The sequence below is a fragment of the Charadrius vociferus genome, unplaced genomic scaffold (genome assembly GCF_000708025.1).
Source record: "Charadrius vociferus isolate BGI_N301 unplaced genomic scaffold, ASM70802v2 scaffold411, whole genome shotgun sequence".
NCBI classification, from domain to species: Eukaryota; Metazoa; Chordata; class Aves; order Charadriiformes; family Charadriidae; genus Charadrius; species Charadrius vociferus.
In genome coordinates this window covers 2851445-2876948 of record NW_009646935.1, presented here as the reverse complement: position 1 = coordinate 2876948, position 25504 = coordinate 2851445, and the positions used below count along the sequence as shown (strand labels likewise).

The 25504-nt window shown below is 44.2% G+C and overlaps 1 protein-coding gene across 1 annotated transcript; it reads left to right on the top strand.

The window, feature by feature from the left end:
• The first annotated feature begins 4164 nt into the window (after positions 1 to 4164).
• DTD1 (D-tyrosyl-tRNA deacylase 1) lies at positions 4165 to 24410 on the top strand. The gene is made up of 6 exons (XM_009894855.1): positions 4165 to 4180; positions 5468 to 5558; positions 8434 to 8669; positions 17838 to 17935; positions 22233 to 22409; positions 23803 to 24410. The coding sequence occupies exons 1-5, from the start codon at positions 4165 to 4167 to the stop codon at positions 22386 to 22388; spliced, it is 597 nt and encodes a 198-aa protein (XP_009893157.1). The 3' UTR covers positions 22389 to 22409; positions 23803 to 24410.
• Positions 24411 to 25504: the final 1094 nt, after the last annotated feature.

Genomic DNA, 25504 nt, shown 5'->3' with positions numbered 1-25504 from the left:
GGGGTGCGAGGGCTCTGCCTGGGACGGGTGAGCTGTCGGGGCCCGGCAGGGGCTGCTGCTGGCTCGGTGTGTGCCCAGCGCCGCCGGGCATCCCCAGGAGGTTCATCCCGAAGGCATATAAATCCTGTGTCGATGGGGTAAAGCATGTGCTTTAACTCTGGTGACAAGAACAGGGTCTAGACCCTTTCCAACTTCCAGTTTGCATTGTGGGAGCAGTTAAAAGCTGCGCAAGGGGAGGCATTAGGAAGCATTTCTTTACCGAGAGGGTGATCAAACGATGGAATAGGCTTCCTGGAGAGGTGGTCGATGCCCCAAGCCTGTCAGTGGGCAATGCCCTTAATAATATGCTTTAACTTTTTGTCACCCCTGAATTGGTCAGGCGGTTGGACTACGTGACTCTTGCAGTTCCTTTCAACCGAAATAGGCTCCTCTCCCCACTCCTCCCCTCTCCTCTCTCAGCAGCCTGCTGCTTATTAAGGTGGAGTAACATGGAGCTAGCTGTAATGTGGATGATTGGAAGCCAGTTGTTATTGCTGCTACTGTGGTACTGATGTTAGTCCAGTAGCAGTGTATTCTGTCTACACAGTCACCAGAGCTTTGCTGTCGATCTCTCAGAATTTCAGAAAAAGCAAAAAGAAGGCTGAATGCCTATGTGACTGCTGTTTTGCCATGATGAAGGGATAAGACTTTTTCATTGGTATGTTCTTTTTTTTCTCCCCTTCCTTCTCCCCCTGTTTCATAGAGAATGAAAGTGATCCTCAGGCAAACCAAGCACAGCGCAAGGAAGTATTCACTAAAGAAACAGCTTTAGGATTAAAAGTGACAACAGTAATAACATACAAGGACGTTCAGCCTCCTATTACTCGACTGCTCAGGCATGTGAAATCATTCTTTGATTCCAATGACGGCCCTCCTTCTGAAAATTGAGTGGTCTGGAAGCTCAGAACTTTGTGCTGGAGCTGGCTTCTCTGAGAAGGTGATCCTGGCACCAGACCATCGGTGGAAAACTTTCTGTTGCATTGCTGAAATGACAGCTCCATCTCTGACATAACTTTGCAGAACTTGCAAACCTTCTCATCTGCTCGGATCACTGCTGTTCTTTGCACACGTATTCAAATTACGAAACACAAACCGGGTTGAACTAAGCATGTTGTGAGATGTTAATGAATCTGTGTGCTGCCTGTGTCGGACAGTCTGACTGGGTGGCCATCCATTGCAGCCTTTTTGTGACGTTGATTTCCCAGCTGGTGAGCAGGACGTACCCGGAATGGCTCCTCACCTGATCAGCTCTGAAAAGGTTACTTTAAAAAACATAAGTAAACGTGAAGGAACGTAGTTTAATATTTGAGGTACAGGAGTTGTTAATTGTCCTTCAAATAAAAGCTTACAAGAGTTGAATTGCAAGTGCAGAAATACTACTGTAAGCTGAAAACTCAAGTTTTCTGCTCCCAGTGCTCCACCAGCCCCTCCTTTCTATAGGGGATTCCCTGATCCTTACACATGCTACCTCGCCTTGTAGGGTGCTGCCCCCAGCTGCTGTGGCTGCAACTAACTTTCATTCTATAGGCTTTTTCCTGATCCTTATGGACATCACCTCCTTTCACAGTAAGCTCCTCCTGGCCACTGATTTCTGTAGGTATTTCTCCCAGCTTCTCTTGCTGCTCATCCTATAGGTGCTCCCTGCAGCCACAACTTCCACTTCTAGGTTACCCCCATACCCTGCTTTCTACAGAGGCTTCCTCCAGTCCCTATAGACACTGCCTCCCTTCAGAGGAAGCTGACCCCAGACCTTCCTTTCTATAGCGGCTTACCCCTGCTGGCAGCTGCTTCTATAGGGGCTGTGTGCTGACCCTATAGCCTTTTCTAGGAGGATGCTCCCCCTGCCACAGGTCTCCCCACAGTCGCTGCAGACACCACCTTGATGTATAGAAGGCTGCCTCCAGCCCCTCTTCCCACACCCCCTAGCTTCTATATGGGCTTTTATACCACATGAGCCCCAGCTCATGCACCTACAGACCCGCCTTTCTATATGGTCTCCTCGGGTCCCTACAGCCACGACTTTCTTTTCCAGAAGCCTTCTCCCAGGCACTAATTTCTATGGGAATCCCCCCATTCCCCTATAGCCGTTCCTATAGAGGACGCCACTCTGGTTACCTGCATTTGATCCTTTCTATAGGCGCCTCCCTCCCAAGACCCTATAGGCGCCAACTCCCTTCAGAAGAAGGGAACCCCTCCGCGCGCAAAACATCCGTAGACACCCCCCCTGCCTCTACGCACACCTCCCTTTCCTATAGAGGCCTCCTATAGGGGAAGCCCCTACAGGCATCCCTTCTACCTATGTTATACTACACCCGCTCCGCCCCCTCCATAGCGCCTCTCACGGGGAGGCTGCGCCAGCACCTCCCAGCCGCCAGGGGGCGCTGTGAGCGGGGCGGGCCGGCAGGGAGCGGCTCCCGTTGCCTAGCGCCGGCGCCTTTCCCACTCCCCCCCACCCCAACCGGCGCCGGGCCTGCGCTGCGCGGCCGCGCCACCCTGAAGGCCACGCCTCCCCCTTCCCCCGGCCGGGCCTCCTTTCCCCGCCGCGGCCTCCAGCGGCCCCTCAGCGCCGTCCCCTCCTCGCGTTGCCTCTGCGTGTGGGCAGCGCTGTCCCCCTCCCTTTCTCCCACGGCTGGCGTGCGTGGGTGTCGTCCCCCTGTGTGGGTTTGGCGTGGGGTCGGTTTGCTTTGCTCGTGTGGCCGGCGTGCGGCGGCAGCGCTGGCCCAGTCACCTCCTCGCATTGCTTGCGGGTGTGGGCAGCGCCGTCCCGCTTGCTTTTACCCATGCGTTGTCTCCGTAATCGCAGCTGCCTCCTGGCAGTCGCCTGCTTGCGTGGCTTTGCGTGTGTTGACACTGGGATCGTAGTCGTCTCCTTGCATTGCTTGCTTGCATTGGCAGGGCTGGCCCGATTACAGCCGTGCATCGGCTGCGTATGTTGGCAGTGCATTCGTGATCACCCTGTCCTATGGCTTGGATGTATTGGGCGCTATAATCAGACTGACCTTCTTGCACTGCTGTTGTGTTTTGGCAGTGCTGTCCCAGTTGCCATTAACTATGGCTTGCATGTGTTGCCTATAATGAGAGTCGCCTCCTTGCATTGCTTGCATGGGTTGGCAAGCCAGTTGCGATTGCCTCCTCAAGTGGCTTGCATGCATTCACGCTGGAGTCAGTAATCTTGCATTGCTTGGCAGGGCTGTCATGATTACTGCTGTGATGGTTTTGCATGTGTTTGCAGTGCCATCCCAAGCTGCCACTACAAGCACAGTCACCTTGCATTGCTTGCGTGTGTCGGCAATGCAGTTGTGATCACCTTCTCCTATGGCTTGCATGTGCAGGGCACTATAATCAGAGTTGCTTCTTTGCATTGCTGTCGTGTGTTGGCAGTGAACTTGCAATCGCCGCCTTGCCTAGCTTGCATGTCTTGGCACTACAGTTGCAGTCATCTCCTTGTATTGCCTGTGTGTGTTGTCAATGCCATCCCAGTTGCCTTTGCCCATCGTTTGCATCTGTTGTCTCTATAATGAGACTTGCCTCCTTGCATAGCTTGCATGTGTTGGCACTATAATCGCAGTAATCTCCTTGTGTTGCTTGCTTGTGTTGGCAGGGCTGTCCTGATTACTGTTGCGTATCGCTTTTTGTGTGTCGGTGGAGCCATCCCAGTTGCCTCCTCGTGTGGCTCGCATGTGCTGACAGTATGGTCACAGTTGCCTCTTTGCATTGCTTGTGTGTGTCAGCAGTGCAGTTGCAATCACCTTCTCCCGTGGCTTGAATGCGTCGGCACTATAATCAGAGCTGCCTCCATGTGTTGCTTGTGTGCATTGGCAGTATAGTTGGAATCACCTCCTGGCACGGCTCGCATGTGCTGCCACTACAGTCTCAGTCATCTCCTTGCATTGTTTGTGTGTGTTGGCAGTGCCATCCCGGTTGCCTTCTCCGATGGCTCGCGTGCGTTGGTGCTACAATCGCAGTCGCTTCCTTGCATTGCAAACGTGTCGGCAGTGCAGCCTGGCTCACCTTTTCCCGCTGCTTGCATGTGTTGGCAGTGCTGTCCCAGTCGCCACCATGCACTGCTTGTGTGGGTCAAGGCAGCCAGTAATAGCCCTGGTGCTTGCTTAGCTGCCGGTAGGCATGGTGTGTCCTGACGGTATGGCCCTGCTTTTGCACTGGTTGGACCTTCTGTAAAATCCCCAAGAAGTTTGCGTGTGAGGCAGTAAGTGTGCCTGCTCGGGGACCCAGGGGCAAGGTGGTGTGTAGCAGGACAGCCTGCACATTAAATAAATGGCTTCTGCTCATGTGTGGATGGTCAGTAAGCATTGGAAGAGCATGCCTGTGTATCAGTAAGGAGCACAGCTTTGGTGCACAGCTGGTACTGTGAGTAGAAGAGTGGTTAGACCCTGTCAGCACTAGGATTGTGGCTGACATTGCCACATTTCTGGGTAGAATTTAAACTGTTGTTTCTGGCTGTTAAAGAGTTTGAGAAATCCCTCTGCGAGGGAGATAGTGTTGTGCTTAGCAGGAGGATAGATTTCTGAGCTGGAGGGCTCATACCCAGATCAGATGGAAGGGAAGAGTTTTTTGAGAGGAGTTTTCCCCCTTGATTTGCTTCTGCCCATTGGGAATAGACCAGATCTGGCCACCAGTATGCAGACACAAGCCTTCAGCTTTTGCTGGGGGCCTGCTCTCCGTTTGTTTTACAGGATGTTTGGGGCTTTTTTTCTCAGTTGCATGAGCCTGGGTATAGTTTTAACAGCTGGGCAGCTGGTGCTTATCTCAGTTTTAAGACCTCATTTAAATCTTACTACAGTCATCTCAGGCTCAACCATGTTAAGATAATTTAAATTAAGATGATTTAATTAAATTAAGATAATTTAAAACATTTCTTAGGAAAACACAATAGATCTGCAATGGTTTGTGTTTTATTGTAAATATCATTAAAGAGATTGTGTTCTCAACTAGGAGGGTAGAGTTTGCACATTGTTAAAAGTCTTGTTTCAAAAAATCCATGAGGACTATATCAAGTAGAAATCACCTTTTCACAACTAATGCAAAGTGTGCAGGGAATGGTGGAGTAGAGAAATTCAGTACACTTATTAATACCAGCCAGGTGGATAATTTTTACAAGGATTTGAGAGAGTTCTGCCACCTCTCTGGTTAGCACTGCTGATCCAACTGTAGTAAAAAATCTTTATACATTGTTGTTAAATGCTGGAGTAAGCATCTTGAGCTAGTCCCTCACAAATAAGTCACAACATTGGAAAGACTTTTGAGAGAGAGCATCTATGTGATCTTTAACAAATTTAAGACAGAGAAGAAGGGTTTAGAATGTTTTCTTGGGTGGTTGTATGGTTGCCAGCTGAAGTCAATACTTACTTGTGTCATAAAACGAGACAGTGCATTTAACCTTATTTTTCTTTTTTCCCCCCTTCCCCAGTGGGTGGTGAACAAATAAGTTCAATAGGACGAGGCCTCTGTGTGCTGCTGGGCATTTCTTTGGAAGATACGCAAAGAGAGCTGGAGCACATGTAAGTCACATATTTCGTTTTGCCTTGTACTCTTTTATTTGTGTGTTTCTGACACTGAATCAGTGATACCTGTACAGTAGCCAAACAAATGGGGCAGTCCTGTCGGGAAACTCAGGCTTGCCTGTTAGGTCCTCTTCAGATTTTACCTTGAATACAGGTTTCTTGGTTAGAGTTTTCTTTTTATATTCCATTGAGAAAAACCTGTTTCCATTCCCTGTCTGTGTTTTTTATCAAGAACAGACTCAAAAAGGAAGAATTGACATGTTGGGTTTTTCTGATCGCCCTTTTTTTAAATGTCTGTCCTTTTTACTGTATGAATTTACTCCGAAGAACGTCCTTTAAGGATGAGATGTATCAGAAACCTCAGACTCTCATTTTATCTTGCACATGAGAAGTTTTGTTATTCCAAAAGGCTGGATAGTCTCGTCAGTTACTTTTCTGTAAAAGTAAATGATTTTTGGCAGCCTGGAGGGCTGGCTCTGGCCATCTGTTCCATGGACGCAAAATAATCATGATTCAGCCAGCAAACACATGCAAGGGAGAGTTCTCCAGAGGCTTCTTTTGTCTCCTTCGGTCTCTTCATTGTTCTAGGGCTGACCTCAGTTCTTATGAAGGCAAAGAAGAAACAGGTAATAGAGCTAGCTGATGCCAAGAAAAGGAAAGGCTCAAGTAGTGAAGAGAGAACAATATGAGTGAGGGTGAAAACAACCCTTAGCAGATGCGGAAGAGAAAGTAGAGAGTGGGGATGTGAACTAAAGGTCACCAAAGATCTCACATAAACATGTGAAACTTGTAGAAAATTGCAGCAAAGCTGAAGGTGTTTTTATTATGACGTGCTTCATTGGCTTGCCTTACTGTTTGCCCCCTCAGTGTGTAACATTTCCTCTATTGTTGTTTCTCATTCCTACCTTGGTGAATGTGAAAGGTGCTTTTGAATATTGCAAGTGGGCGATCCATAGCGACTGTGCTCTCAACACCAGGTTGTTTGGATGACTGATGCAGGAAAGGCAGGAAGCCAGCATCTGGAAAAAAGGAACGAAAGAAATCAGCTTAACCAGACTCTTCAGGTCCTATTAAAGGAAATTTTAGTAATCCTGTAGATGAAACAATATCTTTATCATTAAAACACAGCAGTGACTATGATTTAAGCCTATATGTTGGGGCCTTCTGAGACTTTTAACCATCCACTTCATTCAGGAGTCAATTCTGTTTGTCTTTGGCAAGGATGGTTTTTGTGACTGTACCTCAGGAGGGTTGGTTGAGATGACCTTTAAAGGTCCCTTCCAACCCAAAGTATTCCATGATTCTATGATTCTATTCTGTGACTGTAACAAAGTTTCATCTCTATTGTATACTAACTGCCTCACCTCTGGTGCAGCATAAAATGTCTGGCTGATGGCTGCAATTGAAATGCTTTGCACTCGATATGCTCTCTTGTTTATAGATACTGCAGATTTCTAGATGCTAAAAGAAGAAAACAAAGATAGGAGAGTGGCATGCATACAGTCTTGTTATCAATCAAAGTCCAGCCGCAGACTGGGTTGCAAGTCTGCCTGCTGCTCTTCAGGATCCTTTTGTGAAAGTCTCCTTGTCCTTTCTGAGTATCCAAACCAGTCAGTTCTGGCATCTAGATACAAAAATCATCCTTAATACAAATGCAAACAATTTCCAGTCACCACTTTGCTGCTACCTTCAGTTCTGCACTGTTCCCTGCCTTCCTCTTCTCATCTGTGGCCAGCAGGTCGAGGCGGGTGATTCTGCCCCTTTACTCCAGTCTGGTGAGACCCCACGTGGAGTACTGTGTCCAGTTCTGGGGCCCTCGGCACAGGAAAGACTTGTACCTGTTGGACCGAGTCCAAAGGAGGGCCATGAAAATGATCAGAGGGATGGAACACCTCTCCTATGAGGACAGGCTGAGAGAGTTGGGGTTGTTCAACCTGGGGAAGAGAAGGCTCCGAGGAGACCTTCCTGCAGCCTTTCAGTACTGAAAGGGGGCTTATAAGAAAGATGGGGACAGACTTTTTTATTAGGGCCTGTTGCGAAGGGAAAGGGGGCTTATACTAAAAGAGGGTAGATTTAGACTGGATATAAGGAAGAAATTTTTTATGATGAGGGTGGGGAGACACTGAAACAGGTTGCTCAGAGAGGTGGCAGATGCCCAATCCCTGGAAACATTCAAGGTCAGGTTGGATGGGGCTCTGAGCAACCTGACCTAGTTGAAGATGTCCCTGCTCATTGCAGGGCGGGTGGACTAGATGATCTTTGGCGGTCCCGTCTAACCCAAACCATTCTGTGATTCTATGATTCTGTGATACTGATGTACACTGATCACAGTGCTGTCCTCATCTGGCTTGTGGGGCTGGGTTTGGAAAGAGGGCTAGGCAATGACAAAGCTGGAGGAATACATATGAATCATGTTTGGAAACAACCATAGTTTAGGATGATGTCATTTCATACTAAGCGTGATTTCCCATTGCGGTGGGAGGATTAAAATTCCCAAAGCTATTCACATGTTAAATAATGTTGTGACACATAAAATCAGATAGTAAAGGGTAAGCTTTCTTACTTCATATGCCATCTTTATGTCACCCTGTAACTTGCAGTTATTCTGTCCTGTTCTTATGCTCTGTAAAATGATGACGTTAATTAACAGTCTGACAATGTTATGTGTAAGGGCTTTCTTGATTATGGCACTGCCTAATGTGACGAGATTCCAGTGGTTTTGGAATGAAGGGACAAAAGGATACCTTGTTATGTGGAGGCAGAATGAATATTCATCTGCCTTCCCTTTTGTCTCATCCTGTGTGGTAGGCATTAACTTGTACCTGTTGATCCTGCATGGGACAATTTAGGAATTACCTCTTTCTCCTCCTAGGGTTCGGAAGATCTTGAACTTGAGAGTATTTGAAGATGAAAGTGGGAAGCACTGGTCCAAAAGTGTGATGGATAAACAGTATGAAGTGTTGTGTGTGAGCCAATTTACTCTCCAGTGCATCCTGAAAGGAAACAAGCCCGACTACCACATGGCAATGCCCACAGAGCAGGCGGAGTGTTTTTATAACAACTTCCTAGAACAGCTAAGAAAAGCCTACAAACCAGAGCTTATTAAAGGTAAGGGCAAAAGGTCAGTAAGGTCCTTGATGTGACCAGTGGACCTTTTTTGTATATGCTTTACCCTAATTGTTACTTTTTTTTATTCTGTGATTTTCTGTCTGTGTTGCAAAGGAGCTGTCTTTACTTGGCAGTAGACAAGGGGGTGTTATGGTATTTTCACTAGCAACCCGGCAGGGTGATTGGCCCTGTCTTCCTCTAGCCAAGCCATTTCCTGGCATTCCTCTGGAACAGTTTGACATGTAGATGTTCTCGTATTGTTATTGGCTGTGCAATGTGAGCAATGACTCTGACAATGTAACCCAGAGAGGCTGCAGCCATGAGAACAAACTCTGGGGTTGGGCTCCTTCAAAGCCTGGATGTTTTGTCCTGTGTAGCTAGGTTAGTCCAGGAGGAGTATTTTTTGTGTGGCATATGTGGTTAGTCAGACTCGAAGGCGCCGCCAGTGTGTGATGGACAGTGTAGCTCCATCTGTTGCTTTAGTTTTACATTCTGTTAAATGGTAATGATGACAGCGGGAGGTGTATTGTGCTACTTGAGAAAAGTATTTGATTTAGACTACCTTTTCTCAGTTCTGTGCCATGTGTGCGAAGTTTTCTCTTTACCAAAAAATGTCTGGCTTCCCTTTGCATTTGGGCTCTATCCACCCTTATTTTTTTCTGTTTGCTTTTCTGTTTGCTTTGTTGCCCTTTTCGTATTTAGACTTGATTTTTTGATACACTTGCCCAGAAGACAAGTGTCTAGAAAAGACTGTTTTTTAAATGGGTGCTATCAATAGACAGTGGTCAGCCTGAGTTTCCTTATGAAGAAAAAAAGGACAAAAAGACAGAAAACTGGTATCTGGGGAAAAATTTAGAGGCTAATCTCCTTATTGAGTGTAGATGAAGGTAGTTATCCCAGTGCTTTCCAAGGAGGCCCAGTGAAATGCACACATAAAATGTCCATCTTGCGTCAGCTTTCCAGTAGTACTTCCAGTATGTTCTTCCAATCCATATTGGTTGATGATAAGGAATGCATTTCTGATACCCCTTCCCTACATCCCTTTTGATCCATAACATAGAACACTTCTGTTCTAATGTATTTGGAGTATGTGGTTTTTTGAATCTTATGACTAAGTTAGGACACTTTCCTGTGCCTCTGAAACTGGTAACAGAGCTTCTGGGAAGTCAATGGGAATAAGATTTGCGGTGGTAAGATTTGATCAAGTTGGACCCTTATGTCCTGGTAAACTAAACACAAGTATGGACTTTTTTCTGTCACTTAAATGAAAATTTGATATATCTCTGTATATCTACATCTTTATTCTTAGGCTTTGGAAAACACTTTGTTTCTGAAATACTTTTGATCAGTTTATATTTTGACAGCAGGTTTTTGAACTTCTCTTTTCAGTGAGCAACAGTTGTACATCTGAAATGAATAGCCACTGCTGTTCGTAACTTGGCACTTGTTTGCCAATGTTTCCTGCAGAAAAGGCTTAACTTCTGCATTTTGTTTTTTTCATTTGGAAAACAGATATAGAAATCCAAGAGTGGCTGCCTGTGCTATTGTGTCAGATAACACATGCATTTGAAACTGCTGGCAGCACTGGAACCGCCTGTTAATTTATAATTTTGCTTTCTTTTTAGGCTGTGCCAGTCTTTGTTGTGCTGCATCCAAGCCTGTTAGACTCTTATGATTGAAGTTTCTGTTGTGCCAATTGCTTTGCCAGTGGTTTGGTTTTTTTTTTTTGCTTCCTTGTTTTATCTATTTATTTTTGTGCGTGCAAAGTTTCTGAAGCTTGATGGTTTCATGGATAGTAGGCTAAGTCTTGTGGTTGCATCAGTAGAATTTACAATTTCCCTGAGCTGAGGTGGATTAGAAGACAGAACCTTTACACACTGGCAGGCTGTACGTGAGCAGGACTGCTTGAGTGTCAGTATAACTTCGTCAAATTGTAATACCTGGGCTGTGATTTAGTGTCGCATGCGAACGTACTGAATTCTACCCTGGAAAGTCCTAAGGAAATCAGAACCTGACTTGCTGGGGGCTGTCCTATGTTACAAAGCGTGATGGAAGGGCCCTGGGAAGGAGCACTGATGAATGAGCTGCTGGACGATTAAAATAGGCTTAATGTATCAGCATGAGGCTCTACCTTCTATCTTCAAAATCCGTACTCATATATTTCCCCTACAGATACACATACACACACACACAATGGTAATTACTGGGAGATGAGAGTTGATTCTCTGGATTGCTGTAGGTGCCCCTCCCTTTGATCTTACAAATTGCTTAATGCATTTTAGAGGAATAATTTAATCATTTAAAGTGGAATTTGTGTAGCTGAGTCAAAGAGATCAATAAATATATTGCCATATTGCCTAAGAGCCTTGTGTTTTCTAGTCTCTGTATTTTTTCAATAGACTAATTTGTCTGTTCAAAGTTGTGCTGCTACTTGTACCACTGTTGTCGGTACTGGGCAGGCAGCTCCTCCATCTGCTATCGGGTCTATCTGGAGCTTGCCAGCTTGGAGCTCAGGATGGTAAGTGTTCCCCAAAGAGAAGCACAAACCATTCTTTCACACCTAGAACATGGGGACATTTGATAAACACGATCTTGGAGAAGGCTTAGAGCCATAGTTCCCAGTTTAACACAGATGTCTTAAGACTGCAGATGGACACCTGTGTCTAGGAAAGAGAAGGTTGCATCAGAAGCCCTTGCTTGTCTTGCTTCAATGCTTTCTTCTTGTGAAATTCATTCTCACACTTCACCTCGCTCCACTCTGAGGAGCAGAGCAGGTGAATGCAGGTCTGAGTACTCTCTTGTATAAACGAATATCCAAAAACTGGGTCCACCAAGGCTTCTCCATCTGTGTCAGGGCCTTCGCTGTCTGTCTTGAATGTGGATTTAGCCTCCTGAGGCGGTAAGGATTAGCATGTCAGGGTGTGAAATATCTCACTCCCTTGATAGCAATATCTGAGTAAATGTGAAAGGACTGTTCCACAAGGAGTTTAATTCAGATTAAGGTTTGGTGCAAGTTGAAAGCAGAATTATTATCTCTGATTAATTCCCTTTGTGAGTGTTTTCACTGCAGAATAAGTGCGCTTATCTGGAGCAAGAGTACCCGCATGGGGTTAATTAGGAGTAAGTTTCTAAGTAGAACAGCTTAGAAGTAACTTCTGAATACAGCCAGTGTGAAGTGAGGCTTGAGATATGTCCAAAAATATTCTGAAAGTAAATTATATCTCATTTTCAAGTCTTTACATCTCAGATGTGGCTTGTCACCTCAGATAAAGATCTTCTTTGCCTCCAAGGAAGGCATGCATGCCAGATTCTAAGGGAAAAGGTATTTGAAGAGATAGGTGTCCATCAGAATAAATTTGTCACTTTAATTATACGTGTAGGATCCTATCTTATTGCAGAGGATGTTACAAGGGTGACTTGATTAGTCAAGAAGTCTTAAAGTGGGGAAAGGTACTTACTATATTGAAGAGCATTGTGGTATAAAAGCCAGGAAAAGAAATAGTATTTGAGTGTCTAGGGTCTCCCATGGACAGTACAGGGTCATGTGATAAATTTACCCGAAGTAACTGGGGTAACAAGCAATGTCCAAGGAGGGTGGGTTATTTCTTCTCCTTTCCTTCTGACTGAAAAATGAAAATCTATCCAGACTCATTCTTGGAACAGAGAGATAGAAGAGGTGACATCTTCAATTTCTTTGCAGTCCTGTGCAGAAAAGGGATTTGTCCACACCAGAGTTTGAGAAGTTGCATTCAAGGGCAGAATAATCAACTCTTTTGCAGCCTGTCTGCCCGACTGCCGCAGAGGTGGTGTGTTCCACTGGTGTGCAAAATGCACTGGTACCACAGATGTCAAGAGGAGTCAGGCTTGTCTCTCAGCTTACCTCTTCAGGAAACTGTAACACACAAATGAAAAATGCCTTCTCCCAAAGGTTGTATGAATTGCCATATACTGACACTACGGTAGACACTAGAACAAGGGAAGAAAGGCAGGAGCATCTTTTTGAGGCAGTCAGCTAACAGTGAGGGAGATTCTGCTGAAACAGCATCTCTTCCTACGGAGGAATTAGGCATTGATTTAAGAAGAAATTGTCAAACTAGGTTTTAGCTTTCCTTTGTTCTTTCAGGCAAGACCAGACCCTGAAGCTGCAGAGAAAAAAGCTGTGTTACAGTGAGGTCTCTTCTTGAAAAGAGCTATGAGGACCGCTGGACCACTAGAACCCTTTGGTTTTGTTGTATAAGGGAGCTGCCAGCACAAAAATCCAGAAGCGTCCCATGAGGAAAGCACATACTGTGAAGGGACCATGGTCCTTGAAACTACAGGACACGTCAATTTGTGATAAGGGAGGGTGGCAGCTGCTTCTGCCAATATCACCTTTGCAGTATGTTTGAAAGCTTGAAGATGAGGTTGTGTGGTGGTCCACAAGACATTTTGAATTAAGACCAATAAGAGGATTTTGGAATGTGTGAAGAAATTGTCCCTTAGTTGGCTTTTTAAATTCGAGGGAATGAGGTTGCTGAGATTGAAACCTGCACTGCCTTTCGTGTTGTGGTGGTTGCAAGGTGCTAAGACTCTTCCTGTCTTTGAGAGGAAGGTTTGGAGGAGAGAGGCTATAGAGGAGGGCAGCATTAGCAGACATTTCTGGTTTAAGTACTGTTTCCATTAACTTTAAATCTTAAACTTTCTAAGCAGTGGTTCACCTTGACCTGAGGTGACCTTGGGTTAAAAGACTGGAAGTTTAAGTATGAAGAGAATGGAGGGAGCTGTTACAGAATGTCACTTCACAATAGTTCTGATTCCAAAACAAGATAGAAAGTGCTTATGAAATGGGAGTGCCTTGAGTGTTCTGGTAAAGGTGGGGGGTTATTTTACCACTTTATCAGCCTTTGAAAAAAGGGACCTGTGAAGTTAACCTTTTTTTTTAGGTCCATATGTCTATGGGAAGTGCTAAAAGCAGTCCTTTTCTGTGAGTAAAATACAGCAGAGGGATGATGTGATATGTTGTCGTGGTCCTGTCAAACCAGGACATATGTAGAGAGCTATTTGAAAAGTTGTGCTCCCACTAATAAAGATTAAGGTGGTATTTTTTTGTTTATTATTCTGTTAAAGAAAGATGCATTAGTTTTGAGTGGTTTATGTGATCAGCATATAGGTACATCTATTTCCATATACACTGTAAATATAATAGAAACCTTTCTAGGAGCAGCAGCTCAAGTAGCATCTGCTTGATCTTCCTAAAGAAGCAATATAGCGACTTTCTAAGCATGTCAGTAGATCCTTCCCTCATTGTCTGCATGAAGGTATAGAGTCGTCTTTTATTGTGCTTGTCAGATGTAGCAACTGTCTGTTTCTGTGCAGGAAACAACTCTGTGACACAGATTCCTGCGCTGTAGTCAGTATTTGTTCTCTAAGAGACTCTTAACACATTATGGTAGCAAGACTTCAAATGTGCAGGTACAGCTAATCAAAAGTAGCAAGCTTCAAGCTTTTATTTCTCAAGTGAGAGTCATTTATAGGCATCTCTGAAAATGTGTGCCTGCGTGATTCACCAGTGAAACCATAAGCTACAGGTTTAGGGAAAAACTACCTGGGTTTTCCCTGCAGGTTCTTATCTATCATGGGTGGCAAAGGGTTTGAAAACTGTGCTGGAAAATTATAATCACTAGGTTTTTGATTGCTCTGACATCTTTTCTCAGTGGGACCCTTTACATGTTCCAGGCTCCTGCAAATTTATAAAATGAGAACAGGTCTTTCTGAGTATTTTTTTTTTTACTTGCTTTGTAATACTTTTGTCTCATAAATTTTCTGTTATTTTCTGTAATTATTTAGTAACTCTCTTCTTGTTTTTTCTTCTGCACTGTTAGCTAGCATTCAGAACACACTGATCCTTTCCTGAAATAACGACAGCTTGATGGTCTATCTATTTACCCAATTTACCCAGTCGAGTCATCTGCACCATGTTAAAGCAGTAACTGTTGATGTACCAGTAACTTCCGATGTGCCATTCTTTGATGCCACCACAGCCTCAGTTGTCCCCTCCCTCCAGAGGGTACTGACCGTACAGTGGAGTTGTCACATGGGAAGATGTTTTGAGTACTGCTGTAGTAGTTCTTGTTAGGTTATGTGATGCAAAACTGGTCGGCACACACACAAAGGAGCAGAGGGGCAGGCAGGGGAACCCAAATTCTGGACTCAGAGGATCGCAAACCCTGTCCGGGCCCCTGCCAGGGCTGTCCTGGAGGGTCAGGTGTGATGCCCATCCTGGGGAGTCAACAGGAGTGGCTCTCCAGAGCTCTTTTTGGACTGAGGGGAGTCACTGCCTAAGGATATAGGACACGTGCAGGAGGAGAGCATTTCAGGGTTGCACAAGATTTATTATGGGATGTTTAGGTGAGGAAGAAAAGGCAGGGAAAGGAGTGGATCTAGGTGATTTGGGCAGGGACAAGTATGGGAAAATAAAGGGATATGGGTATAAAAAGGGCCATCAACATGTAAGCAGTGTCTGGCCAGTACGTTTGTGGCTATGCCCTGCACCTGATCAGCAGAGTCTGCCTTGTCTTGTTACTAAAGTCCATTTCTAACTATTTTCCTGTGTGAGGGACCCACTGTTCCGTGTGTACGTGTGTGAATGGGGGTCTGAGTGCAGCAACTGGAGTGGGACCGTGGGTCTGAGGCCGTGGGCGAGAGGTGGGTCTGAGTGTGTCTCTCTGAGGGTGAGACTGTTCTAGTTCCTCTGGGAGGAACTGTCTCCCAGAGGGACTAGAGGAGCCCTGGCCAGCTGCTGGAGAGACGAGGGTCTCTATGGGAGAGACTCGTGTGTGTGCATGTGTGTGTCTCTAAGGGTAAGACAGCGGGGGGAGCCAGCAAACTGCAAGAGAGTTGGGGGGAGATATGTGTGTGTGTGCACGTGTGCGAGGGGGTCTGTACCAGCAGCTGGAGCAGGGCTGCAGGCCTCGGGGACTTGTATACCCAGGTGCCAGCATCTGGGGAGGCCAAGATCCATGGGCAGCTACTGGGCAGACTGTCTAAGCCCAGCTGCTGGAGGGGTCCACGTTGTATATATGTACATATGTCCCAGTAATGGACCTTCGTCTCGATCAGCCACTGAGGGGTTCAGGGTGAGGCTGTAGGTGCTATTTGTGTTCATGTGAGTGCTGAGTGTGTCTGTGTTGCTATCTGTGCAGCTGGCGCTGTATGTGTATGTACCTATGTGTGTGTAGCATACCTGTTTGCGTGCCTACTGGGAATACATGATCAGCTTTGCTACTGTTTGACCTGGGGGCATGCAGTTGTGGCAGCCGTGCCTTTGTCAAGGTTTCTAGATTCAACACCCATAACATTTCTCAACCCACATGAAACATTGAAGAAGGTCAACTTGATCAAAGGAGCCTGTGTAGAGACAGCGAGCTGGGACACTGGGCACGTGTTCTCTTCTGCCACCTCCTCTGTGGAGCAGAAAACATCTGAGGGGTGCAGCTGGTAAAATTGTGCAGCCTGTTCAGTAAATCACATTCCTTTTCATAGAAATACTCCCTCGACTCATGTTCTTTCCCCCTTCCCACTGGCGTTTCTGTTGCTGTGACTCTTCAGTGATCAGTCCAGGAACCTTTTCGTTGGCTGCTGGACCGTTGCCAGCAGACTCCTGTACGGTGCTACAGTTTTTGGCTTTGCCAGAGCTTGTATCTGGCTCACGGGGTGACTTATGGCATACAGCCTTTGCAAAAGCAGTTGGTCAGTATCTATCGTGATATGTCCCGTACGTGTTGGACAGGCCTGAACGTGCCTTTTCTTTTTCCTTTTTCCTTTAAGCAAGTGCCAGACTTCTATCTGACTTACAGGACGTGACAGGGAAAGACTGAAAACTCTTCCAGAGCTATTTGTCCCCAGTAACATGTTTGTGAAGAATCAGGACAGTTTGTTTTGACCTCTGTTCAGTTAGGGACATCACGTGTTGCCATGGAAAGCTGCTGTGTAGCTATACGAAATCTCATGTAAATATTCCCAGTGTGTGGTTGCACCACTGAAGTTTGAGCCTACAGCCTTCAGCATGTTCTTGCCAGGTGGTACGGAAAGCGGTTTTGTTTGTGTTGCTCAGCAGGCTCCAGGCCTGCCTTCCCAGGAAGGAATACTGTTCCAGTCTTTGGGTAACTGCTGTCTGCTTGCTGCAATACGCCTTTTTTCTCTTCCATGTATTTGTATTGGTATGCTAGCATCTGTTCAGGTTGCTGTCCCTACAGGAACTAGAAAGGCTACTCAGGTGTGTGGGACAGGAGATGAGAACATGTGGGAGTGAGCAGTCAAGTAAGCTCAGCCAGGGGTGGAGTGAGTTTGAGGAGTAGAAAGCTGGACTAGAAAAAAGGGAGCAAGGAAGTCTGCACAAAGAAAAGTAAGATGTGAGAAGAGAGCATACAAAGGGATGGCTTTTGTAGATTATACAGGATAAAAATGCCATGGATCTGTTGTGATGGAAACTTCTCAAATGCTTACCAAAAAATGGGGTCTGTGCTTCAGCTGGTGTGCCAATGAATTCCACTGATGACAAATGACAGACATTTCTGATTTCAGAAGTGTATTCCTGTGAAGTAGGCAGGGTTCACGGAGTAGACGCTGTCTTTTTTTTCTGCCTTTTTCCCAAACTTTGTCAAAGAACGGCCTAGGATGCAAACAGGAATTTAGAAATTGCCGTAGCAGTTTGGGACTGAGCTGTACCCCAATGTCCCCTGCTCTAGAGTATTCAATGTCAAATGCTTCAGAGTAGGCTTTGGATCTTTTTATCTTTTGCCTATATATAAGATTTCTTCCAAACATCAACTGGTTAGCTGGACTGGATCTCTAGGCTTAGCTGTTGTTACATCCTTTAAAATTTCATGTCCTGCCTGTGAGAACTATCCTGCCTATCCTGAACCGTGACCACCTTGATTATCTGTAGACTTGGTTTGTTTTGTGGACATTTCTGTACTTAGCTGCATATTTACTGTCTCTGAATGTCAGCCCACATAGCTGGATGCACATAGACTGTGTTTTTCTTAGCTTTCTGCAGTTTGTTAGTTGGCTGTCCAACTAACATAACTGTGTATTCTTTTTTTCTTTTTAGTAGTACATTTGGTAAAGGTTTTGGTATGTGTTATCCTTCCAAGAGCCCTCAGCACTTCTTGTCCCTTCCCTTTTCAGATGGCAAGTTTGGTGCCTACATGCAGGTACACATCCAGAACGATGGTCCTGTAACAATAGAACTGGAGTCCCCGGCTGCCACTGTTGACCCTAAACAGGTAAGTGGGCCAGAAGGTCTGTCTGGAAAGGGTGGGTATATAGGCTGTGCCTTCTCTGCAAATTTGTAGCATTCCTGTTACGAACAGTGTACTTAGGCATGATGACCTTGTGCTTCCTGTGCAGCCTCTGAAAATTGAAATAATTGTATTGTTTTCTTCAGTTCCCTGGCCTGTTGACAGCTGCCTGATGTCCTGGTAAAGGTCGTGCATGTGTAATGCAAACCAGCTTTTTACAGTTTATTCTTGCTCATCATTAAAGCTGCTGTTCAATCATGACTCATTAGCTAGGTTTTTAATGGGTCTGGACCTGCCCCCCTCCCTTTTCTGAGTGAAGTTTCTTGACATATAGGGGCTTTTGCACATGGGTGGATGGATGGAACAATTAGCTGGAGAGCTGCCTCTTTCTCAGAAACAAGAGAACAGCAAATTTAAATCCTGAATTTAAGTTTGGAGTGGAGAGGAGACTTAGCTCTGCTGAGGAACAGCACAAGCTATGCTGAAAACCAAATGTAGTGATGAGGTTTTCTCAACCTCTAAACACAACAGTGACCAATTTTTCCAGGCTGAAAGAGAAGGGGGAGGGATTGTTATTACCAGCTATGCTTCAGCGAGGCCACACCAACCCTACTTGCATAACACTTCACTTAAACTGCCAAAACAATTTTAACAAGGTTATAGGAACGGCACGAGGGAAGAAACAGGAAACTACAAACCTGTTAATCTAACCTTAGTACCTTGAAAAGTTATGGAGAAGATTATACTGGGTGCTATTGAAAGGCATTTAAAGGACAATGCGGTTATCAGGCGCAGTCAGCATGGATTCACAAAGGGAAAGTCCCGTCTAACTGATTTGATATCTTTGCATGATAAGGTCACCCGGCTAGTGGATGAAGGGAAGGCGGAGGGTGTATTTTTTCTGGATTTTAGTAAGTCTTTTGATACTGTGCTTCACAGCATCCTTCTGGACAAGTTGTTCAACTGTGAGATGAGCAGGTACACAGTGCACTGGGTGGAGAACTGGCTGAAGGGCAGAGCCCAAAGGCTTGTAGTTAATGGGGCTACATCTGGCTGGCTGGCAACCGGTCGCCAGCGGTGATCCCCGGGGTTCAATTCTAGTGCCAATTCTCTTCAATATATTTATCAATGATCAGGATGCAGGAGTTCAATGCACCATTTGCAAGTTTGATGATGATACCAAACTGGGAGGTGCGGTTGATTCTCTTCAGGGACAAGAGGCCTTGCAGAGCGATCTGGATAGATTTGAGCACTGGGCAGTCATCAATGGCATGAAATTTAACAAGAATAAATGCCAGATTTTCACCTAGGATGGAGTAATACTGGGCATAAGTACGGATTGGGAGAGGCGTGGCTGGAGAGCAGGCCTGCAAAAAGGGATCTGCTTCAGTCTCACCTGCTGATTGCCTTCCTTTCCTACTTAAACCTCATTCTTCATCAGCAAAGATGAGGCTTCTCATACAGGATGTTCTTACAACATTGTCATTTATCCTAAGGTAAGGTTACACCAAATATCTTCTTACTGAGTCTATGCCTGGACCCTATGAAAAGAGTATGGACAGAGTACTTCTGTGCACTATCTGAGTGGGTTTTGGACAGTTGTTATGTTAGAATAAGAGTAACGTAAATTTGCTTACCTTCCTTCTGCAATGTGCTGTCCACACACATTTTGCTAGCCGCCCTCAGTTCCAGCTCACTGCAAATCCTGATGTGGGGGGTTCTTGTTTGTCACAGAAATGGATGAGCTCTTACAGTGGCACAGACACTGATAAAGCAGTCCAGCTGTGTGCACTTTGGATGCACAAAGAATTTAATCTATGCCACTTTTCAAAGAACACCATTTACTTGAAAATTGGCAGCTCTTTTAACTGTTACTGGGCATCTTTTCCAGCTCATATCAGGACTTTAACACGCACTGTTGGAGACATTGCTGTTTCTGACACTCTTAAGCATCCTTTCCTGGTACTATTTGACATATGTGCCATCATCCCTCACCCATCATTGGTGGGATGAGGAACCAATTTAAATTTGTCATTCTCTTCTCTCTTCCCTTCCCATTGCATTTTTTTTTTTTGCTGTGACACAGTCTGTTGATTTGCTTGTAGCATGAGAACTAAAGCTTAGAGATGGTGTGTTTTTTATCTTTTTGCTTTCTGCTTTAGCAAGAAGAGATAACTAAACTGTCCTGCAGTGTTTAATGTGATGTTAACAGAAAGAGATTAAACAAATAATTGCTGATTAATAGCTCTTTTATGTCATTGGATGTTACAGTGAAATACCTCTTTTTTTTTTTTTGCGTGGTTGTCTGTGGTTGTAATTGGTAATCTGATCTTTGTAATTCCTTAGCAATGTAATTAGTAAAGATACATTTGGATTAGTTAATCCAAATGTATTTCTATATTCCTTTTGCTAGAGAGGTATAAATAAATCTATATATTGTATATTCTGATATACTTCAGAAGTCTTAGTGAGAATGCTCTTTGTCCGCAAGACCGTGTTGGAAAATGGCCAGTATAGGCATGTTTGAAATGCTAATGTGACATGCTATCGTATATTGAGCCATTTCTGTATTTATACGTAAATTATATATGAACAAATATACATTATGGCTGTGGATTCTGTGTTGCATAACACAGTGTGAATGTACTACTGTTTTTGATGTTTTGAAAATCCAGGGTTAGCCTTATTGGGTTAGTGCACAGCCTTCTCAAAGGTAAAGGTAACTCGATTTAAACTATCGGTGTCATGTGTCTTAGGCTTTGTCGTCTTTCAAGTAATAGGAAACACTACTTAGAGAAGAGGGGATATCATTTGTGTAATCACATTACTTACAGAAACAATGAAGTTTCATGGAGTTATAAGTTACAGAACTATGAGGTAACAGAAATTTTTTTTGGCATCATTATTGTTGAAAAAGGATCACTGCTCGGAGCCTCAATGCTGCAGTAAAAGAAGGGGGTACAGACTGCAACAAGCTGGTTATAGGTTTGTTGCAGCAGGTTTGACTGTGGCTTGTTGGCAGAAGAATAGTGCGCGTATTATCAGACGTGAGGTAAAATTTTGCCTGGATCACACCCAACACGTTTGTTACATAGATGCATGTGACTTGAGGACTGGATCACGCTAGACAAACAAATCATTGCACTCTGTCATTTCACATAGTAAAAGCAAACTAATTTTAGTTGTGAAATAACTAGTGTTAAACTAGACCAGTCTAGTCTAACTGTGTCATACTAGAAGTCCATGTGTGCAGGTGTACAGGGAGGGTGTATATGTGGGATAAAGTACAAGGGGATGCTGTGCATCCTCGCAAGGCTCTGCAGTCTGCACTCTTAGCTCTTACCGACGTAGAGCTCAAATGTACGTCTTTGTATGCATCTTTTGTAAGCCCGTCTAATTCATGATTGACACACATATTCTATCTTATTTGTTTCTACGAAGATTTCACCTCAGAAGAGATCTTCTGGCCAGGAAATGATGATTTATGACCAGTATGCTTTATCTTGGGGGGATTGTTGTGGAAACATTGAGAAAATCAGTAGATTACAGAAATAAACCAACCTTATAAACTACAGAAAGTGTAGTGATTTAAGTAGCTGTCAACTTGTAGTGTCCCCAGAACTTAGTGCTACCTGCTTCTCTGAAAAATGGGAAAGAGATGTAAAGGTTACAGCTATGTGCAACTTAGTTTGACTCTTTTAGCAGCATTGAAAGCATTTCTACTGAGAGGTGGCAAGGCAGTGTTAGTTGAGGGTTTTGTCCAGGCTGATCTGAAATGGTTATTCTGTGTGATGCTAAGGTTTATGCATCTCTTTCTCTGAATAAAGAATAAAATGTATTCTTGTGTGCTGTTTGGTCGAAATTGGGATACATCTGTTATCAGCAACTTTGAAACTACAAAACTGCCTCTTGAGACCCAAAACAGAAGAGGAGTTTGGTGGAATCCAGCTCCCTCTTTTGGTCCTTGTGTTGTATTATTTTCCATGTCGGCTGATTGTGTTGGGTGGAGGAGTGCAGTCCTTTGAATGTGCGCGCTTCTCTTTTATACTCTTAGAGGTGATTGTGTTAGCAGATGATAATTCAGCATCTTCTCCAAATAACTGAAAATCTAAACCTTGAGTTTTTTTTTTTCTTTTCTGTTTTATTGACGTATGTATTGGTGTTGTGAATATGAATTGCAAGTTTTTGACAAATGCTCACATTTATGATTTTTTTAGAAATAGTCTTCTGAAATGATTTTTTTCCATTAAGTGTTCTCTCATTCTCCTTACTTTGTGAATAGCTGACAAAACTTGAAAAACAGCAACAAAGAAAAGAGAAGACCAGAACCAAGGTTCCGTCTGAGTCAAGTAGAGAAAGAAATGCCCCCCGTAACAAGGATGACCCCAGCGCAAGCAGTGGAGCAGAAGGAGATGTGTCTTCAGAAAGAGAGCCTTAGCTCATCTGAAGCAGGCCTCAGGTTTGGCTTTTCCACTCCTCTGTAAAGCTGTGTCCTCCTGCTTGGCAGTCTCTAACCCTGGTTGCTTTTCTGAAGCAGCACATCCAGAGGGTTGCATTAGAAGTGCTAAAAAGTGAAGTGCTGATAATCTTGCTGGTGGGTAACCTCTGCTTCTATCTGTAGTTGGCACATCAGAATGCAGAAGTAGGTGAAAACCTCTTCCCAGCTGTGTGCTTGACTGGAGGTGTGTATCTGTGAGTCTGGCCCAGCCATGACTGTTTCCAGGTTAACTCAGGAAATCTAAAATTTTGGTCTTACAACTCAGCAGTGACTTAACTCAGAATCCTGCTTTGTATTTTTCAGAGCGAGGATGACTTGATAACAGTCTATTTCTTATACCGCTACTGTCTAATGAGAACATTAGACCAGGCACTGAGAGCCAAACTTGCTGCTTGAATTAAATGAGAGAACTGGGATTTCCTCTCCCTTCAGGCACTTGACCTGCAGGACATGCCTGGACCTGAGTGAATTGGATTAGGCTGTGTGAATATAGACCTGAATCCTTTTTCATTATTATCTACATATGTACATATGTATTTATCATCCTCTTCCAGTCAGCTTTAAGTCTTCAGGATACAGCTTTCGTTGCCTCCTTCCCCCCACCCCCCGAAAAGCTACGTTGCTGATTTTGAACTTTCAAACATGTCCAGGCTCACAAGAAAGTATTATTTCCTTCGTCTACACACTGAAGCCCTGAGCTGGCTATGAATTTTAATTATTAACAGCTTTGTAAAGTTAAGGTCTAACTTTTTTCTCATTTTCCCATCCCTACGAGTTCAGTCTGGCTTGTGATTTATACAATTCAATATCATGCATTGCTCCATTGCTCAGAAAGTTGCCTTTTTTTTTTTTTTTTTTTAAAAAAAAATCCAGTAATTTCCCTGGTGGTCAGGCACTGGGGGATGATTTCTGTTTTATAGAAGTTTGTATTATCTATGTGATACTAACATAAATGAATTTGCATAAGGCGTTTAATAGATTTCTGGAAAGATGCTAATTAGTTTTGGATTGATCTGGAAAGGGGATCAAAGAAACTCTCAAGTCCACTGTTGGCCTTGCTGCTATGCTAGAGGAATACAAGGTTTCCTCCACTGTTTCTGGGTTCTGTGTTGAACTAAGAACGTTGTAGAGAGCCAGTGTTTGCAGGCCTTCTGGAGTGCTTTGGCCACTCTGACCTTTCCAATAGCATTTGAAATTCTAGGGAGCTGAACTTCACTAAAATGTGATATACTGATAACCTAGCATTAATTTTCACACCGTGACAATAAGATGGTTTTCTGTATGGGATTTGAAGGCATCATACTCTATTTCTACTCTACCTGTTGTAATGTTCCTGTTTGTTTGCCTTCCACAGTTTCTTGTACCGGATTCTTGAAGAGAGACCCAACAGACATTCACCTCAGCACCACTCTTCAATGACTTTGGAAAAGGATGGAAAATGGGAAAACAGATTTAAGACATTAGAAACCTAAATCATTATGTATTGAAACAACCAAAGCAATGCTATCAGAAATCAGTTGTTGATGTGTAGTATCAGTAGTAAAAAGGACTTGTAACATTTTTGTGTATGTGTTTTCACATGACTGCTGAGTAAAGGGTGACTGTAGGCAGATTGTAGCAGAGTGTTCACTCTCAGTACATAAGCTCCATTTCAAAAATGAATCAGGGTTTTTCCTTAAAGTTACACTTGAATTCTGAAAATTATCCAAGCAGGCTTGTATTTTGATTCTCACTCTATGGTGTCATGTGCTACCTGTTTCCATGGCAGCGTGTAGATCTGTGTATATTTTGGTATATTGTTTGCTGCTACGTAACACCAAGTTAGGCAGTCCAGTCTTTCTGCATGGATTAAGTTGTTAAAAGGAAAGATCAGCCGCTTGTCGTTTATCTTGTGGAACACATCTGTCTTGTAAACTTTTTTAAAAACAGAAAAGACTTTATTAAACAAATGATGCGAGCTGAGTGCCTGTTGGTGTTTGTGTATTGCGTTCCCTAAGGTACGTTTAACAATGTGCGTGACACAGAGCAAAAGTTACAGTCCAAGAAACATCTAGTAATGTAACTCATCCACCTCTCCTTTGGAAGTCACCTTGCTGTCCTGAAATCTTAGCTCTTGTCAACACATCGAAGTCCTCTGTGTGCTTTATGGTGGCTATCAAAATGCCACAGCAGCTGACTGCATCATGCACCTGCTGACAGTTCTGTCAGATTCATCAGAGGCAGAACAGCATTTGGAAGCTGCCGGCAAACAACAAGAGCTGAGAAACAACTGGAAAACTGCTCTCCTGTGGGTGTTAAAGCCAAGGAAGTTTCAGGGGAAATGCAAGACTGCAAATTGTTCCAGCTTTGACTTCTTTCAGAGGTGGTCGTGGTACCTTTTATACAGGGTATTCTCTAGGCCTGCCTTGGCCTTGTGGTTTTCACTAGCCATCTGCCATGGCCACCATCCGAGCCAGGGTGCTTATTGAACGACTGTCTGTACCTGATTATAGGGCTAACTCGCTGATGATCGTTGTTCGTAATCCACATGCCTGTCATATTTACAATACTGCAGACCGTGCAACCACTGTGGTTTTTCTTTTTAAACTTTTCTCTTGTAGCTTTTGGCTTTCAACTGCTTGTTTAGTAAAGTATCGGTCAAACCAAGACAGGAGAGTTTTGGGACTGCACCCTGACATGGCTTTTTAAAATACATGAAGCAAGCCACACACGGAGCATTTATCAAGAATGGCGAGTAGCCAGGATAGGTTGAAATGTTACACTTAGTCTTGCCTTTAAGAATTTACATCATTTTTCAGGCGAGTAGCCAGGATAGGTTGAAATGTCTATTTCTTAGTCTTGCCCTTAAGAATTTACGTCATTTTTCTTCTGGCCATTACATGTAATTGAGCTTGCCTGAAGTCACAGCCTTGTCCCAAACAGTGTTTTTTCACCTCCAGGTACACGTGTTGTGTCTTGTCCCTTCAGAGTCTCCCTCACCTGGGATCACAGCCCGGTAGGCGGTTGTCAGATTAGCGTTTAGCTGGCTGCAAAGGGCAAATTCAGTCAGGAAGACA